Source organism: Macrobrachium rosenbergii, chromosome 11, assembly GCF_040412425.1.
Source record: "Macrobrachium rosenbergii isolate ZJJX-2024 chromosome 11, ASM4041242v1, whole genome shotgun sequence".
Classification (NCBI taxonomy): domain Eukaryota; kingdom Metazoa; phylum Arthropoda; class Malacostraca; order Decapoda; family Palaemonidae; genus Macrobrachium; species Macrobrachium rosenbergii.
This window is the reverse complement of record NC_089751.1, coordinates 35,595,617-35,616,316: the sequence shown is the minus strand read 5'-3', so window position 1 is coordinate 35,616,316 and position 20,700 is coordinate 35,595,617. Positions and strand designations below refer to the sequence as shown.

General features: G+C 37.1%; 1 protein-coding gene across 1 annotated transcript in view; it reads left to right on the top strand.

Annotated features, from left to right (window-relative positions):
* The window catches only part of LOC136843325 (transmembrane protein 164), a 77,089-nt gene that overhangs the window by 19,215 nt on the left and 37,174 nt on the right, over positions 1-20,700 (top strand). The window contains exons 3-5 of the mRNA XM_067111600.1: positions 4,073-4,205; positions 11,033-11,149; positions 20,050-20,128. Coding sequence (XP_066967701.1) covers positions 4,073-4,205; positions 11,033-11,149; positions 20,050-20,128 — 329 coding nt within the window. The remainder of the gene's footprint in view (positions 1-4,072; positions 4,206-11,032; positions 11,150-20,049; positions 20,129-20,700) is intronic.

Here is a 20,700-nt window from a genome sequence, read left to right as displayed (position 1 = left end):
GCCCACGGGTAGTTGCCCCCTCAGTCAAACCTGTTGCAAGTTCCCAGGTATCGGTAGATAGTCACTGGAAAGGCGTCTTGACAGGAAAAAGCCTCCCCTGAGCTTAAATGCCGTTGTTAACATTTCTAAATACAGATATCCTTGAGAACTATTAAGCCCCTAATTGGGATCATCACCTGGTTCTAGGAAGCCTGACAAGGTAACCTTAAGAACCTTTAGAACAAGACATCAGTTGATCATTTGTTTGTATCTAAATACAAACTGTCACCTTTTGTGAGAGAGTATTCCTCCGGGTTAACTGGAATGGATGTTGAACTTGGTAACAAGGTAATTAACAGATAGTTATGGGAGGGGCAAGTTGGAGAATACCCCTTACTGACTTTCTCCTGTAGGGGGTTAGTGCCATCCATTCACCTCACATGGTGCACTGTAGGTATTGCTTAAGGTTCTTTGCAGCATCCCTTTGGCCCGTAGCTGCAATCTCTTTCATTCTTTTTACTGTACTGCTGTTCATATTCTCTTTCATCTATCTGACTTTCCACCCTCTAACAATTGTTTCTTAGTGGAACTGTTAGGTTTTCCTCCTGTTACACCTTTCAAACCATCTTACTGTAAATTTCCCTTTAAACGCCGATTGACCTCATAGGTCCCAGCGCTTGGCATCCTTACTGCTGAATTCCTCCCTTCTCCTTTCCTGAATACACCCTTTTCCCAAACAGGAGGTGGAGCATCATACACCTACTTTTATGATGTTGCCTGCTTTGTCAGGTGTTGCTGCAACCACTAGGAGCCCATCGTAGTTGAGTTTCCAGTAGCAGTCTTCCTTCCAATGGAAGATGCCCCAGGGTATTGACTACTGCAACTTTCTCACTGGAGGAAAACAAAACAAGCGAAGAGGGGAAGAAGCATCAAGTGCTCTCCTTTGACCACCCCTTCCTCCTCATTGAGCTCATCCTCCACTTCATCTTCCCCACCATCCTCCTCATATTCTTCTTAACCTTCCCCCCGTGGGAGAAATCAGGGGATTCCAGTTGACCTTTCACAAGAAGTCCATTATTGCTTCGAGTGAGTGTTCTCAGTCTCTGAGGGGAGTGGGAGCTCTCAAACACCTACAAATGATCAACTAGTTTCTGGTGTGCTTGAAGACAAGGATTGCCCCATCGACCTCATGCAGGTAGCAGGATGGACTCTTCTTCCTGTGCTTCCTAGGAAGTACATCTAGTTGAGCCAGCAAAGCCTACAGGCTGCACTTTTCCAGACTCCAGACTTGGCTCATGAAAGCAGTAAGGTTAGCTCTTTCTTCTTGGTTACTTCAGACACACTGGGTGGAGCCTTTGCAACCAGCACGTAACTGATCTGCAGACCAACACAAGCAGGCAGCTCCTCCTCATGTTTCTTTGGAAGTACACTTGGTCAAGCTTACAAGACCAACTGTCTGCACTTTTCTGGTCTTCATATTGTGTGAGTGCAAGCAATATGGTTAGCTGTTCCTTCCCTGCTTGTTTGGAAATTCACTGGAGAGGGCTTTTGCATTCCTGTCATACCCTGGAAGTACCCCTGGTTGAGACAACCCTTCCTACTTGTTCAACATGTTTGATCCTCAGATTGTGCACCTGCCAACAGTGGGTTGGTTCATGATACATCCCAACTGGACACACCAGGTCTGTGATTGTGGGAACTCGTACAAAAGCTGAGCACACCCTCAATGTGCGGGGAGAGTGCGATAACCTTCAGCTCTGCTGCTTCTTGGTGCATGGGCATTGACTCTTCACCTGTGCCTCTCTGGGATTGTGGAGTTGAGTCAAGTTTTACCATCTTCCTCTCAGAGTATATAAAGTTGTTTGACTGTGCAGATGTGAGAGGAGTATGCATAAAACAGACTTGATTATGCAGTACTTTCAAAGACTAGGATGATCTGTACGTATGCAGTTGTGTTACGACTGGATTTGCTACAGACCTGGAGCATTTTTAACATGATAGCACTTTTTATTGCTCTTAAGCAGTCATTCTTAGCCTATGATTTTCCTGGTGCATGTGTACTAGTTGCTATGATACACTCCCTTTTGGTGTGTACACTTAAAGACATAAAGTTTGTGCTACCATTCTCTATAGTATTACTCTGATGAGAGATGTTGTAGTTTGTTTAGTAGGATTTGTGTGCTAGTAAGATACACGCAAACGTGTTTGCAGCAGTAAGTTCAGTTTTGACTGATCATAAAGAAGTTTACGGATTTTCTATCATGAATTTGAGAGGTTGTGTGCTAGCCTAAAATTGGTATCATGAGAAAATCTATGGGTTGGTTGGCCACAGTTTCCAGTAGTTACATCATTTTAATTGTTTATTGTAGCATAATTTATGCCAATTGTTCATGTCCACCATCTGAAGGAAACTCCAAAGCTATTGATTTGTCACCGCCTTCACTTGAGTGTGGTCTTTGTCTTACTATATAATATGATACAAAGGAGTTAATATTATGGAAAAGTGTCTTTACAAAAGATGTAAAACATGTCAAGTGATACTATATGTTGATTGTAATACAGTAATATACCAATATGTAAGTGAACAGGAATTGTTCATTTGATTAAATGTAGGGTGTGTGGTACTAGCATTTAAGAAGGTTTTCACATATGGATAGGTATGTATAGCCATGGTTGATTGTAAAAGTATTGTTTATAATGGTGGGATCTTGGATATGTCAAATGGTTGACAAAATTCTATTCACATTATGAATCAAGTTGCAAACTCATTAGGGTCAGTTGTAGGAGCCTGACAAGTAGTCTCTTCAACTTGGGAGGATCATAAGCAAGTGAGGCAAATATCACCTCATTACCCTTCATATGCCATTATATCTTTATCATACAGGCAGGGGTTCCGTTCTGGGGGTGTGATGATAACCGAAAATCAGCGATTTTCGGGCGTATTGGCGCTGAAAAGTGCCGATTTTCGGTTATCGGCGCCTCTGTTAGGTATGTATTGGCGCCAATAACCAATTATCGGTGCCGATAAGCGGAAATCTGTGATTTTCGGCGCCGAAAATTGCCAATTTTCGTCGCTAGACAAGCCCCATACAACTGGATCACCATTAACCGAGCCCACTGTTAACCGGGGACTGCCTGTATAGTCTTCTGAGTTACCTAGTCCTTCATTATACATAGAGGGTCAGTTGTTAACTGTACAAATGATAAGTTATCATAAAGATATAGGACATACATTGGATAAGTCTTGCAGTTTACAAATCTACTAATTAATATTGCTGTATATGCTAAACACTGTACAAACCGTCTTTAAAGATGAGTTCTTGGACCATAACTCGTTATTTCTGCTGCTAGCCAGATCCAGGTGTTATAGTTTAGTGATTGGGCTTTGGAAAATTTGATTCTCTCCTACTGAAGTGAGGTTCAGTTGCAAGTTATGGGTTTGTTTTTAATATAAATTTTCTTACGTGCTGTTTGTCAAAGGCTTGCCACCCAAAGAATGAGTTTCACTGATACCTGAGTCCTGTTGGACTGTGCTGTACCACCATACTAATCACCTAGAAAAAGTGAGGTTTTTCTTTGTTCTTACACTTGTCTCAGGAACATATCATTACAAATGAAAGTGCTATAAGATATGAGCTTGTATTAAGAAATTGTGCCTTGTATTTTTAGAATTTTTTTGTGTTTTTACATACAGGCGGTCCCCGGTTTACGACGGGGTTCCGTTCTTGCGCTCGTCAGAATCCAAAATCGCCGTAAGCCGGAACATCGTCGAAAATCGTCAAAAATCGTAAGAAAACCTTATTTTTAATGCTCTGGGTGCATTGAAAACGATGTAAACTGCATTATTATTGAGTTTTACATCAAAAAACCTTCAAATTATGATTATTCTGCCATTTTGGGGCCATATTTCTTCCGTCGGATCGGCGCACGACGCGTCGTAACCCCGAACATGCGTCGTAAGCCAGGAAATAATTTCTGATGAATATATTTGAAAAGCGTCGAACCTCGAACGCCGAAGTCGGAACCGTCGTAAACCGGGGACTGCCTGTATTAGATTTTTAAGTGGCCATAGATACATTTGTAATATTTTCAGGAAGGATCGTGGAGGCAAGAGAGCTTTATTGGTGCTAGTTTCCATGGTTTTTGGCATGGAAATAGGATTCAAGTTTGCAACAAAACAGCTCATATACTTACTAAATCCTTGTCATGTCACCACAGCTATTCAGGTAATAGTGTATTAGCTTTTATTATCACTTTTAGAGAGGTATTCCAAAAGTGATGCCCTTTTTCTTGTAACAGTTTTTGGAATCTTATTTTTCATATAAATTCATATAAAGTAAATATTTATATGGTATAAAACAGTAAGGTATTATTTCAATTTGTGTACAAAGTAGTTCCTTCATTGTGCAGTTTATAAAGCATCTGTACATGTAATTGCATCATCAGAATAAACTCTGACCTACTTTAGTCTTACAACTGGCACTCAGTTAACTCAGTTGTCTGAATAAACTACTTAATGATAAGAATGATCATAACATAATAATAATTGCTGTGTCAGCAGCATTTAGCTCATAAAGAGTCTACTCTGTTGCTCTTATTAAACTCTCCTCACCATCAGGCAGGTTGAATAATAAAATTTCCGAAGGGTATGGAAAGATAGTCTGCTTTTGTTGTTTATTTTTTCGTTTTGACGTGCGCAAGCAGTCATCTGTAGAGAGAGAGAGAGAGAGAGAGAGAATGAGATAAAAAGGAGGTAAAGCATTTTTACAGGGAGGATGGTTTTAGTTCAGGCAGGTGAATTTCAACTGACCTTTGCTGTGGCGTGGGGTTTCTTTGCTGTAAAGCTCACAAATGTTTGGACCACCTTGGTTTTGTTGATCTGGGAGTTTGGGGGATCTCTGCTGGTGTTATCCTTGATGGTTTGCTTGAGACTGGGGGATGTTTGTTCATCTTATTCCCTTTTCTCTTTGGCACCAAGCACCAGCTGGTCATTTCCTTTCTTTCATTGGTGTTTAGTGCACGCTAATTTCCTGCATTTCTCATTGTGACACCTGGGAGGGAGGGTGGGTCTGCCCCAGTAGTGGGATAGCCATACATTCTCTCTCTCTCTCTCTCTCTCTCTCTCTCTCTCTCTCTCTCTATGTCACAGCCTCGATGGTGTATGGTGCTGACTGATTAACTGATTTCTGATGTTCTCCTAATGATCGTTGGGGAAATTCAGTTTCGTTAACAGTATTTATGCTGAAATTTTTTTTGCAGGATATGTAAGGCTTGAAGATGGTGGTCTGGTGTGGTGACTATAATTTTTACAGCCCAAGTCATTCTTCTCTTTCTGGTTTCCTCTGGTGTTTGTGGTAATGGTGATTAAATATGGCCACTTCTTGTAGATGGTATTAGAGATATTTAGATAGTGTAGTAGTTGTCATCCTAATATATGAGTGGTGGCATCTATCCACCGAGTATGAGAACTTGCGTTGTTTTTTAGGATGAGGTGACTGGTTTTCATACTTGTATAACAAATTATTACCTGGACTCTCTCACTCTTTGGTAGGAGGTGTGACGTTTCCTTTTATCTGTTTCATGGCATTTTCATCTTCCAGTTATTTTCAGTACATATGGCTCATGAATTAAACATGTGTATGCCAATTTTGCCATCTTCATTGGTGGGGTATTCATTGGTGTGCCACTTGTTTATTTTAGTTCTGGTCTGTTGCTCAACCATTCTGTTTGAGAATTCAGTGTTTACCAGTGTCTGTGCCAACATCTTGATCTCCTTGGAATTGTTCCCCCTAGTGGAACAGTGCATAAGTGCACACCATCTATCTTGAAGTATAAATGGCCTCTGTGTGCGATGAAGGGTTCTTATGGTGCATATCTCAAGAAGGGCCTTCAGGGCCTCACTGGGGATGTTCAGTGTCAGGGTATCCTTGCATCAATGTGTTTTGTCAGGATGTGATGTGTTGTTTTGTTGACAGAGACATTGGTAAAAAGGCTCTTGACATTTAATGATGCCTGTCAAAGGTGGGTGGAAATTTGAAGTTATTACCTGTTGAGAATGTAAGGGATGAGGAGATTGTTGAATTTTTAGCAAGGTTATATATCTAGGTTGGTATATGGCTGATGATGGACAATAGAGGGTTTCCAGGTTTGTGAGTTTTTATATTGCCCTATATATATCCTGGTTCGAAGTCACCCATGGCTGGTGGAAGTCTAGGGGCATTACTCAGTGTTGAGCCTCTTTATGGTCCTGTTTGATTTTTGGCGAGTGTCATCCACTGAATTCTTGTATATTCATCAGAATTTGAAGTAGGCAGCCTGTTGAGCCTCTTTATGGTCCTGTTTGATTTTTGGCGAGTGTCATCCACTGAATTCTTGTATATTCATCAGAATTTGAAGTAGGCAGCCTGAGTACCAGGGCTGCTGCTTTGTCAACTTTTCTTAAGGTGATGCTCTTGTTTCATTTTAAGGGTTAGGCAGTATCCTTCTTCTTCTTGGTAAGAATGGAGCTCCTGTAAGGAGCAGCATGATTAGTGAGGGCTTCAGCTAAAAGAATGGGTTAGAGGGAGCCACTCAACCTGATCCTACCTAGGTTCTCTAATTTTAGACTGAATAAAGTCAAGGAGAACTTTAACCTTTAGTTGGTAATGTAGGTATTGAGGCTGAGATTTTATACCTCTTCCTCCTCTAGTGTTAGTTTGCATTCCATCAAATTTTCCTTTGGGGATTTTTAAGTTTCCACCATGAAGCCTCACCAATTTCATCATGACCTTTGGTAGTCATCCTCTTGTGCCTGCTGAAAGAGGGAGTAATGTATGCTGGGAAACAATTAGTCGAGTCGTGAAGACCTCTAGTTTACCCTTGATTTCTATCTGTTCCTCTTTCTTTTTGTCCAGCACCAGACTTGTCCTAAAGGAGGTGGTGTTATCATCCCTTGACATAGAGAATCCTGTAGCATATTGGGTTTAATGTTGAAGAAGTCCCTCTTTTATGGCAGCGTTTTTTAAAACAATTGCTGTTTCATGGGCTTTAACTTGTAGAAAGTGTTCTCTTTTCTTTGTCTTTTATTCTTCCCTTCAACAAGTAGATAATATATTAAATTTTCAAAGAAAGTGGAAAGATATTAATGCTTTCACTGTTTATTTTTATTCTTGAGTTTCATTGGCCACACAGGCAGTTATCTGCAGAAAGAATTATGGTAATGAAAAACAAGGTGGGTAAAATTTTGATTGATTCATTGCTGAAGTTGGGGTCTTTCTTGTTAAGCTTGCACGTTTGGACCTTCATGGTTATGTTGAGAGGGAAGTTTGGGGGTTTTTGCTATTGTATCCTCAACTGGTGTGACTGGTATAATGGTTTGCTTCAGTACGGGGGTGTTTATTCATCATATTTTCCTTCTTCCCTCACTTTCTTAAAAATTATAATAAGAATCTAGGATCACTTAGCACCCAGGAGCCCTGGATTTTTGCCTATGGCTGTTGTACTTTAGGTACCAAAGGGAGTGACTTGGCTTTTGTCTTATTCTTATGTTTCATTTCATGAGAGCATGTAGGTGTCCAAGGAGAATATTTCGCAAAATTAAAAGGATACAGAACTGATTGTGTTAACCTGGCAAAAATAGGAATTATGTCATGTGAAAGATTCACCATGTAAGAATACAAACTTTTTCTTTTTCAGTTATCAACCCTTAGTATTAATTACATTTCTTGAAATGTTAAAATATTAGCACCACTATTAAATAGAATAACTTTTGACTGAAGAAAACATGTTATAATGGTGTAATTGTTTCTATATTTAAAACTGAGAGGGACCTAAACAGTGCTAATAGTTGCAGGTCAATTTTAGTAATTCATAATTTATGAAAGTTACAGGTTCCAAATTTTTATGGCTTAGACAGTACAGAAATCATACATCCTCTGATAAGTCCAAATTGAATCCAGTTAGAACAGATCCATCCTAGGTTCATCAGATCAATTCTGATGAGGTTTTTGTATTGAAACAACTATACCTGTTGTCTTTTCCACAAAGAAATCTTTTGATAGTAAGTGAAAGCAGTTGCACTTTTTATTCAAATGGGTATTGTTTCCAGACCTTCTGTGAATAACTGATTTTTGGTATGAATTCATATCACAGCTAAGTTGGCTGACTGTAGGCTGGGCTTCTAAGTGTAATCTATATCTCTGCAAATGTCAAGAATGTTAACAAATACACCATACCATATAGCATACCAGTTAGAAATTGTTAAAATAACAAAGTATTTTTGAAGAATAAAGTTTTTATAAAGAGATTCTTGAATTATCTTATGCATCACCTCTGAGCAGCTGCACAGTCAGTGCAGGTAGCTTATTGCATAAAGCCCTAAATATGGTCATAACAGATCTGTCCGTCACAAATAGTCCAAATTGTTTTTGTGTTATTCCCTGACATGCCAATTCTGAAATCTTCAATTACTGAGGAGATATTTGAACTATATATGAAAGCATGCTCATGATCCATAGAGGGCTAACTCATTCTATTGTGTCTCACTGCTGTGTGCATCAGCAAGAGTTGTTCCTAGTTGTGCTTCCAGCTGTTGGTTTCCTTATTTGCTGTTTCGCAGTCATATCCAATCTTTCAGTGTTATTGTTTTTGCCTTATCAAGTTTAATAAGTTTAATGGCAGTTTGCTTGCTGGCTTCCTGTAGGTTTATAAGGTTATCCCGTATCATGTGCCTTATTTTTTGTTAGTTCACATTTCTTTATGCTCTTAGGGGATAAATTCAGTGACATCGTTTGCTTTTATACTATGTAGCTGTTTCCAATGATCATTCAACTTTTTTAAATGTGATATCTCGTTAACTGTGATGGCCTGTTAACTATTGTAAGAATAATTCAGTACTATTTACATACTGTTTTCCATTAGGAATACAAACCTTTGTCTTTTATATGGATATACTGTACCCTTGTGGAAACCTTTGTCTTTTATATGGATATACCCTCGTTGAAAGTAGATTGGCTGTTCAAGCTTGTTAACAAGGTAGCTAATTAGTGGGAGGGGCGTAAAGGGCTGTAAGTGTTCACTTTCTTCTCCAGCCTTACTACAGAGAAGACTACTCTGCAAATGGAATCTTTGAATGTGGGTGTTTTTGGAGTATTTTCTTATTTCTGAATTACCCATTGTTAGTGACTTTGGCTCCCTTCTTTGATTTTTTAAATTTTGTTATGTATATCTGCTTATTCCCTTTCAAGGAAGAATGAGCAGTGAAGGTGACGTTAGTATGGTAGAATGTGAAGCACTTTATGACACCCTGGAATGTTGATCGTTTAATTTTCTGTTTTCTTTGCAGGTGTCAGAATTGCACAATGGTTTCAACTTGTTTGGGACCATGAGGAAAAGATCCAAGAAGTCTTCTTCATTGTTATCGGACTGTAACCTGCTCCTCTCTCCCTGAATCTTCTTCGAGGATCTCTCTCCATTGAGATCCTTGCTTCAGGATTTGCAACTGTTTTTGGGCATTTCCCCCAGCTACTTGGTATGAGGAGAGGAGATCAGTTACAGAGTGTTGGTAATTGCTGTGCCTGCCTTCGCAAGGTCATGACCCTTTCTTTGCTCATGTTACTCTTGATCCTGTGTCACTGACCTCTCTGAGGTATTTGTTGGAGAATGAGGAGTTACTGAAGGCATTGTCGCCTTACCTTTGGTTATACAGGGATCCTTCCTTGTTTGCTTTTTTGGCACTTGGTTACTGCCAAATTCCCTGCTTCAGCATTGAACTCTGACCCCAACCGTGGCTGTTGCTCCTGTTGCTGGTTTACTTGGTAATGCTGATTGACTGCTTTGGCAGCTGCTGCTTTAACTCTTGTCCTTGTCAAGACTCCTGTCTCAGTTGCATCTTTTAAAATATTAAAAAGATACAGAATTGATTGCTGTGGCCTAAAAACTGTTCAGAGATATGTCACATAAGCTAGAGATATGTCACGTAAATTAGAGATGTGCCGCATAAAGGTTTACCATTTACAAGTATGAACACTGGCTTGGGCGAGCTTGGAGAGACCACTAGGAGAAATAGTCAAAGCACTTGTATGCATCCTCCTTCTCCCTCTCATCATTTTCATCTCCTTTGTCCCTGGACAACAGAAGTCTAAAGATAAGGCCTGGAAGGCTTTCCTTCAGGAAGGCTAGCAAGGTTTCTTGCACATGTTACAATTCTTTGAAGAGGAATGATGATTTTTGTTACCTTTTGTGGGAACAGGTGACTGTGGGTGGAGTGATTTGCCTTTTTTTGTCATTTATACAGTTGTTGGAGAAGTTTTTAGCATTTGCCAACACCCAGATAACCCTCTGTTTGTTCATTTTGGTTGGACCCAGCTGCAGTGGCATTCAGCACCAGGCTGCAGCTATGAAAAGACCTGGAACTTTATGCTTTTCAGTGGTTTAGTTTATTGAGACATTTGCCAGTGACATTTCAAGCCATGTCAAGCTCCCAGATGACTCTCATAGCTCCATTTTGGCCCTGTAATAACTTCAGAACCTTATGGATTATCATGAACTACCCAAAGTATCTTTCAATGTAGTTTCTTCTGAAGCAGCCTCATCTTTACGCATGGCAGTCACAAGCACAGCCTCAGAGAGGATTTTCAGAGGTCACTGCAAAAGCCAATACCTGTACCCCAAGGCAGAGTGAGTGCCATACCTTTTCCAAGGAGATCTCCTACTCCTTTCATTGGTCTTCAGCAGGTGTTCCCTTTGCCTCAAACTTGGGTTAATTTTTCTCTATTCCTTATCTTTGTGTAGTTTGTTGTCATGCTCTTATTTCTCCTATATGAACTTATTTAGAAACTTGCTTGGCAATTTAATGCTGTTTTTCAGTATGTCATGAACTTGTCTTAATAATCAATTTATGTTATTTGCCACATGGTATCAGTGTTTTTAAAGTCTAATTGTGTATTTTCCATAGTAGTTTAGTGTAAGTAGAAACCTGAATTTCTTATTTCATTTGTGATCCACACTGTTTTCAGTATCTTATCCCTTATGTTATTATTAACAATTTTATCGTTCATCTGATGTGGTTTTTCAGATTTATCTCCTAGCTGCACCACCTAGCCAATTTGTGACAACAGTCTTCAGAGTCCACCTCAATTTTTTGAATGGAGCAGTCCTTGCTTTGTTGTTCCCTGTCACAAATTCAAGGCTGGTATGTAGATTTTTTTTTATTATTGTCTTTTATTTTTCTGAATTAGACACCAGTTGTGCACTTCTGGAAATTAGTTTAGAAGCATGTTTATACTGTATAGATTTTATCATATTTGGAAAAGTGACCATCTTCAGTTTTTATTTGTTTATTTATTTTTTTGACAAGTTGCTGCTGGCACATTTGGGAAAGAGTAGGATGTTGAGACATGGAAAGCAGTCTGGTATGTTAATCAAATTAACAGTGAACTGGTCACAAGAAAAGCTTGTTAACATAACAGATCACATCTTTTAAGTATGCATCAGTTTTAATTCTGTTTTATTAAGATGATCTTAACTGTTATGTATATTGCTCCTAGTGCTGGTTTCATTTGGTAATTTTCCAGAATAAATTTCTATATCAGCTGCTATATAGTTTTCATAAGTTGTTTTGCAGTTTGCTTGGTACGTAACTGAAAAATAACCAGCAATAAATATTCATACTCTTAAAATTTTTATCATTGAACTAAACCCAGTGATGGATTTTGTGCTCACTGGAATGACTTTGTGCTTTGTGGACTGGAATGAACAAATACATTGTGTGCTGGAGTAGGTAAATGATATGTACTGTATTCCAGCTTTGTGTAACCTACCAGACTTACACATTAATGAAAATGACACTATTGCCATTAGTAGGGGCCTTGTACATTTATGTTTAACTTTTTTCTTTTAATGGTATGCTTTGATGAGGCATAGAATTAGCCCTAAGATTGTTGGTTGGAAATGAAAAGAGATTGGAGAAGATATATGACTACACATATTGAAAATTCATAGAAATCTAGTTTTAACTTTTTTAAAGGTAGAACAGGTTAATTTCAAGGAATTCTGAGGTGGATGATATTTGACCAAAATTCCCATCTGTCAGATACTTGAGCATGTAGGGATCTGTGCTTAGAAAGATTACTAAAATTTGCTCTTAGAAACTGGAATGATTGATAGCATGTGAACAGTTTTACTGAATTGTACAAATAAAAAAGAATTAAGAGCCATGAAAAATTAGCATGTTAATTTTCAGACTAAGTTAGGTGTTATTGCTTGAAAAGAAATAACTCTAGAATATAAATTAGTAGAGTAGTGTGGACTTGTGTATTACAGAATGTTGTGAAACTTTTTGTAGCTAAATGAAACATAAAGACTAAGTATTATTGAAGTGCATGAAGGGTAATAATTTTAGAAAATAGTACAAAAGGATATAATATTTTGTGCTGCACTGAGACAGTACATGGATTTTACAGGGGCTTACGAATGAATGAACCTTGCTGGGCTTACTATAAAATGGAGGGATTTCAATTTTGTTTATGCTCTACATTACAAGATAAGGAATGATAAGGATAACTGTATAAAATTTAGTTCAGATTCATAAAGATGTGAAAATTCATTATTAAAAACTGTTGTTTGACACAGAAGTGCCACTTCTTTGGTGATGATAGACTATCCAGAACTAGTCAACTGGTGATGAGGGAACTAATGTTTCATAAAACTAGCGCTGATTACCCTGACATTTTAGTCCCAACCCACAGGGTTATCTTTCATTGTTAGTGACGTTTTCATGTTGATTTTTGGTACTTTTTTCTGTTCCTTTTTTTCATCCACTTAAAAGCCTGCATTCACTATTAATTTTCACTATTCTCCAGAATTTTTTTCTCAACATTGAGGAAAAGATTTCAGGTGGCAAGGTTGGCAATCCCACTTTATCATACGACAAGCTTGATCATGTGTTTTACTGTTTTGTCATATTTCACTATGTAAGTATACTGGAATAAAATACTTGGTAAAAGTTAAAAGAAAATTACAAAATTGTCTTTATTTTTTTAGTTGGTATTTATGTTTTGAAAATCAAACACAGAGGCAGTAGATATGATGAAGCAACTGCTTATACAATTTGGGAGAAGCACTCCTTTTTGAAAAGGCAACTACCTGCAAACAAAATGAATGGGGTAATCTTATGTTCTGAGAACTACAGAATTACATTATAAACAGAAATAAGATGCCATATATCATAATATATCTTAATATTTAGGAGGTACTGTATTGAACACAGTATCAAGTCAAGAAATTAGATGGACTTATAAATTCAGATGGTACCAGAAAGACCCCTTGAGCATATGCCCATGGTATATGCTGTGGAGTGAAGACACTGTCTGGTATTTGTAAAGAAATTGAGATAATTGTTAGTCAGAAGCATCTAAAAATAAGTGCAGATTACTTGATGGTAATTGCAGAATCAAAGGATGAGGCCTTAGAAATGTTTATAAGTTGGAAGAGTTGAGTGGGGAATAGAGGATTGGAAAGCAGTGTAAGAAAACTAGGAAATAAAATTATGTTGACCGAAAGTACGGTAGAAGAGAGTACAATAAGAAAAAGTAGCCTTGTAGATGCCCTGGATGTGGTGTAGGGGTGAGAGCAATATTGTACTATTTAGTAGGTTTAACAGATGATGCCAAGAGCTTATAAGAATGCTGACCTGTTTGCAAATATAAAAGTACATAATTGGTAAAAGGGCTAATATTTTTTATCCATGTGTAAGATTGCAGCTATTCACAGTGGAGACATGGGTACCAACAAAGGAAATTGATGAGATTCAGAGTAGTTGATTACAAAATGGTGAGATGCATAGCTGAAGTGCACTGCAGAAAGCTGTTTTATTCGGTTTAGAAAATGGATTGGGATCTTAAAAGACTGAGATGGTCTGGGCACAAATGGAAAGTGTGAAGAAACAGCCAGTAGTGAAGTGGTAGGTAAGGAAATAACAGTAGGTCCACCTGTGGCAATGGCCTGGAAATTATGAGAGAAGGGTGAAGGTGAAGATTTAAACCTCATATAGTTCAGAAGGTAGAAGGAAATGGAAGAAATTCCTCACAATATTTTTGCTATATTTAGGTATTTTTATATTTGCCATTTTTAGTAGGTTAGGATTCAGTTAAATTTTGAGGTGCTGGGTCATGTTAGGGGAATGAATGGTCGTGGGTTGTTGAAAAATGCATGTAATTCAGAACTTCTGCCCGAGTACATGTCATTATATGAGAAATTTTGCAAGGCCATCCAGCCTGTTATAGCTAAAATAAAATTGTTCATAAAATTCTTAACTTTAGATTGTTCCTCTCACTGTTTTTAGCTAAAATGCTATCTGTCCATGCCTCTCCCTAAAAGACTGTTAACACCTCATTACCTTTAGGTTTTCCTTTTCATCCTTTTTATTCAGTATGCTTCTGTATTTTGTCTCCCTTGGAATAGGAACCCTGTTTACTCTAATTGATGTTATATGATATAGTGCTTTCACTGTTTCGTGTCTGGCTGCTGTTACTTATTTTGGCACATAAACCATTTTTCTCCATTTATGAGAGATTAGTTCCTAACACTGCTTGATGTCTATTGGAACTGAAAGCTTTTTCTTTGGGTTGTAGTGTAGACCAGGCATGTCATGACACTAATCCTTATTCTAATCAAGCCTGATAGTTCTCTCTTGTCACTGACAGGGCATTGCCATTGATTGTTTCATATAGACTCCTGACCATTGTCATACAGCTGCTATATGTCATATGTAAAGCAATGGTTTGTATGAATGAAACAATAATTCTTATATGACATTATTATTATTACTGTATATTTGTATATTATTATTAGCCAAGCTGCAACCTTAGTCAGAAAACCAGAATAATAAAAGCCTGAGGGCTTCAGTAGGGAAAAAATTGCAGATGTTTGATGGACGGAACCCCTTCTTGATTCCAACCTTTTTTATATATCTGGGCTTTGTAAAGATAAAAAGCATAAGTATTGCTAAGAATAGAAATGCTAAACAGTGAACTCTGGGGAGAGTTCATTCCTTCTGGCAGATTTCTCCTGCAAACATTTGCAGTTGTATACAAAACATAATTCTGCAAGACTTCACAAACTAGCATGGAGAAAGAATACAAAGGTGAAAATTAACTATATAAGAAAAATAACAAAGAACAAATTACATAAAACAGACTATGAAATGAGACTGATGAATGCTCAACAAAATAGTGTTTGCGCCCAGTTTGAACTTTGTAAAGTTTTAGCAATTCAACCACAAGATTAGCAAGATCACTTCATAATTTGGGCATAGGCCTAGCTGGAACAAACCCTTTATAAAACTCTGTGGTATGGAACCTCACACAAAAAAAAAACAAGACTGTTAGAATTAGATGGTACTACATGGTTGAATGTATAATCTGGGAAGATCTAAGTGCAAAGGGTAATCAGAATTATGAAGACTTTTATATAAAGTATGGACAGTAAGGTAACTGAGTAAGATGTCAGAAATTATTACTAAGATGTGATCTGAAACTGAGGAGCAATATTAAAAATATTAAGAATTTAAAGTTATTAAAAATATTTTTCTCTGACAAACAGTTCTTTAAAAATCCTGAAATACTCTAAAAATCCTGAAAGACTCAACATACAAAAGGTAACAGAAGTATGATGCTAGGTGACATCCTGTCCAGCTACTCTTATCATATGCGGATGCCCTTCCCGACTCCAGCCCTCCCTGTACAGGCTTAGGAAAGATAAAAAACATACTCATTTCTAAGGAATGCAGTGCAAAACTACATACAAACTGGGGGTAAGTCCCCTCTCTAAGTCAAATTTCTCCTTCATACAGTTGCATTTTTACGTATGAAACATAATTTTGAGAGGCTTCACAGAGCAAATTCTTCAAAACACCTGACCCCCTCCCACCCCCAAATCTCTTTCCATCATTTATTTATTTTTTTGTAGAAATCAAGCCAAAGGAAATCTCCAATCCCCACAATGCACTTCCTCAATTCCCACTCTTGTTTCCTCTCCATCCCCTTGGCTCTTTTCTTTCCCCAACCCCCTCTGCTCCCACCTCTCCCTCTCTCTGCACACACACTTAATATTTACATTGGTTACCCTCTGTCTCTGGAACACTGCCAGAACCAAGTACAAAGAAATCTCTTATCCCTGTTCCACTCTTGGCATCCTCACTCACCCTTGCTGGTGCTTCTCGCTCCCCCTTCTAACACATCTCGTCTGCATTCCTTACCTTCTGTCCATAGAATGCTGCCAGAGCCAAGTGAAAGGAAATCCCTGATCCCTTAATTTCCTCATTCTGTTCCTTCTCTCTGGCTCTCCCGCACACTTTTCTGCCCTGCTTCCCTCTGGGAATGTCTTCCTTAGGGAGGGGTGGAAACCTTCTTCAAGGAAAATCTTGGTGAGGAAGCCATGGAACCAACCCCTGTGGTGAGGGCCTTCTCCAGGGATCCTTTTTGGCCTGTCATGGAGCTATGCCAGAAGCAGGGCTTTGTAGAAACTGAATCTACAGTTCTGCATTTTAATAATTAAGTAATTTTGACCTTTTCACACTCAAGGAAAATGGTTATGCACTGGTGCTTTATGACCATCACCTAATGTATATGCTTTTGCTTTCACATACCCAGTCTATCTTGGTTGCTGAGGTCTCGGTCAGTTTTCCAGCTTTTTGATGCCACATCTCTAGGAACTTGCTCAGTTGTGATACTGTACAATCTTTCCAATGCTGCCCGGCCATGAATCTCAGCATTTTGTTAATGGTAATCCATTTGTGGTGTGTTGTAATGTAGTGTTTGGTAATCCCTCTGTGGTGTGGTGTAGTTTAGTGTTCTCATTGTTATTTTTGATGGGTATAGCTTCTAGTGAAACAAGAAAACCATAATCAGTTTAAAAAACTGTGACAGAACAGAACAGATATATATAAAGAGAGAATTAAGTTAATTTTTATGGCTGTAAAAATACAATTAAGAATAAAGTAATTACAAATAAGTAAAAAATAAGATATTTATTAATGCATTTAAGAGATACAGGAGAGAGAGAGAGAGAATGTTGTGGGGTTAACTTTGAAGCCACAACATTCATGACACTGCCAGGAATATTATTTCTAAGGTACTGTTTCACAAGATATGAAGTTAGGAATTCCATCTGCTGGTGATTTGACTCTTGTCTTTTCCATTTTCTGATTTTATGCTTTCTTCAGTTCCTGTATTGTATTGGGTTAAGTTGTCCATTGAAGCAAAATGGTAGCCAAACAAGAAATCTTTCCCTGATGATCTAAATCACAGCTATCCATTTCTAGAAAATAGGGGTCTTCAGATAATGTTCACATTCTGTCAGCAGTATATCAACAATGGTATAAAACTGGTATGGATAACATTTTGGCAACTGAAGGCTGCAGTATGCCAAACTGCACTAATAGAATTGCTAATATACATATAGAACTAGAGTGCAATTTTCATGGCAATACTGTATCTTGAATGGTTTTAAATGTGTCATGATAGTACACAAAGTGAAAAACAAATGCTGCTGAAAATACTGCTCACTTTGCTTCTCAACTAGTCATGGTGTTTCCCACACCTACCTTGAATAAAAACATTATAGATATGGAAGTTTCTGAAAATCTTGAAAGCTCACAGATGCACAGGATTCTCATTGTAGACTGAAGTCTCATGGTGATATGGCAGAAGCGTTTCTGTTTTTAATTTCCACAAAAGAAAACACATTTAAGATGGTTTTAGTTTAAATTACAATTTTTTTTTCTTAATATAACAAATGTACTGAAGTAGTGGCATATAATAAGAGGTAATAAATGCACACTTTTTACTAAAATCGTAATGTAAATTTTTTCTTACAAAGTTATATTTTATGTTAACATAAAATAAAATAAAACTGAAGGCTGCACACTGGCATATTGCTGGGTGCATGTGACCTGTGGGCTGTAGAATGCCCATGGCTGTTATAACGAAAGATCTAGAGTATGTAAGGCATATCGTCATTATAGTAAATATGGGAACCCTCATGAATGATGTGTATTTTTCTGGCAGCATTAGATAAGTTTTGAAATTCTATGAAAGAAAATGCATTTGAGTGCAAAGTGCATAGTATTCAAATATTATGCTCAGAATTATAAACTGCAACATACTTTATGCTTCCTCCTCAAAGGAGGTTACTGCCTACAATGCCTGGTATAATACAATGTAGGAATTACTTAATCTATGTAGCGACCTTTCAGTCCAAAACTTTCCTTTCCTTATGAGAACAAGTCTGGTTTCATATTCTGTGTAAAGTTGTCTTGAAAAAATTGCTGTGGTAAAAAGGGTATCATAAGCTTGTAATTGTTACTTACATGCATAATGGCTGTGGAACAATAGAATGATAAAAGATTTGTGGGGCTATTACTGAAATATCACACAGGTATGACATTACATTGCAGCATGCTAGTTTAAACCTTTGTGGTTGTCCATTAATTTGCATTTCAGGGTTTGTTATCTCTTAATATTTACAGCAGTTCTGTATGCCTTGGGAATGATCTACAATTGGACTTTGGGAGAACTTACAAAATTGGTCACTGATGATAGGAATGAGGTCTCATTATTTTTGGCTCACTGCTAGCTAAATTCATCCCAAGAGCTGTCATTCAGTTGTCTACATTCATAGGAACTCTCTACCTTCCACATTTCTTGAATTTCATGCCTTTATTTATTGTACCCGTTGTTCCTAGAACAAGGACATAAATGAATGCAGGCAAACTTTTTATATTATTCTCTGAAATAAGTAGTATTAGTGTCTAATACTACATATTTCCTGTTATTCAGTAAATATCAGCCTTTTCTACAGATATATCTTGTATAACTGCAACTTAAGCTTTTTGATATGTTAGTGGTGAATACGTAGCCCTTGATCTGTTAGCATAATCTGCATATTAAGAAATGATTGCAGTGTGTTTTCATTAAATTATATTACTCTCATGACATGTTGTTATTAACATTACACACTTTGCATATTTGAATGTATCCATTTCAGTTTTGATGAGAAATTTCTGTAATTTTGGTATGTCAGTATTAGTGTTGTGGAGTTTTTAATTTTTGGGGGTCAGTTACTGCATTTTTTGTACTGCATGCAGTACTGTATATCTGTCTTTTCCATGTTTTCTTTGAGCCTAAGAAAGGTCATTATGTTGTCTTTTTCATTGGTACTTTGTTTTTTCCTTAGGTACTTTGTTTTTTCCTTAGCTATTTCCATCTTGTAATCATAAATCCATGGCTCTCTTGCTCCAGATATCATCCTTCGTTTAACATGACCTGATGAAATCTTATTTGGTAGACCAATTGAATTTTATGAGATTCATGTTATTACAAGTATTATACAGGTAGATTTAGGTAGAGAGTGCTTGATATTTGAGTTCTGATTACACTAACAACATTAATAATAAAAAGGGTAAAGTAGTTAACTGAATGCATACAGTATGTAAGTATGGTTCTTTATGTTCTGGAATTACAGAAGTCTTAACCTTCACTTCTTTTCTGTCTGTTAATATTTGGTAAAGTTGAAGAATTGTGAAATTAGCAGTAAATGTTTGTTATTGCATTCATCTAATGCCCACCCACTGAAGTAATTGTTTTCAACTGAATATTTATGCTGTTCTTAATTTGAGAATTACTAAAACATGGCCAGTAATGGTAAGTTGCTTTATTCAGATACTGTATAGGCTGGAAAATAAATAGTTTCCTTGTCTCTCACATCTTATTGGTTATCTGCCATTCAGATGTTATTTTTAACATTTTTTGGCTTGTAAGATAAATTAAAGCTTATAGTAGTGTATTGGGTAGTTATTACAGGAAATGTGAAATCTCTATAATTACCACAAAGAGATTTTATGCTTTGAAAGTTATCATGACTCAGAATGTTAAACTATTAGTTCACTTCAAAATTCATTCTTGACTATTTGCTCACAAGTGGCTTCTCTTTGCAGTAAGACTATACATATATATATATGCATGTTTTAAATGAATTTGATCCTATGTGGAATGGATATAATATCTATCATTCTATAAATCTAAATGCTTTCAGCTTCCTTTTGAGGTGGAGATTTATTGGGTGCAGCATATTATGATGCTTGTAACTCCATATTACCTACTCCGACTTGGCGGTAAGTTTTGCTTGTTTATATTTTGTTAAAAATGCTTTGAATGTTAAATGAATGTGCATGGGTTTTTTTCAGTATTTATTTTAGCGCTTAGAAGTTATTAGCCATTAGAATTAAGAGATATTTAAGACTTATTTTGTGCAACCACCTTCTTCAAACCTATGAACTCCTATGGTATGTTATACTTGAAAGTTCAGTATTCCAGAATGTTTTATTAGTATTTCTTATATTTAATCTGTTATGAGTGTAATCTCTGCGTAAGAATGACAAATATCTTTTATAACTACTGTCTTTAATGTAAATATCCTCTTAAAATTAGTGTTATGATTATATGAGAATATTTAAAGTTTGGCATCGTGAATGAATTATGCTTAAATTAATCAGTGTTCAATATTTAATGGGAATTTTACACAAATACAAACCCTTATTTTAACACAAGCTGAAACTTAAATGGTTTTCATTAGAGTAAGTGCTGTGAAATGAGCATTTTAGGCCACATAGGAGTATTTCTTAAGGTAGCCTATAAAGTTTGGTAGTACCATATAGTATGTATTTTCATATTCTTGCATGTGTCT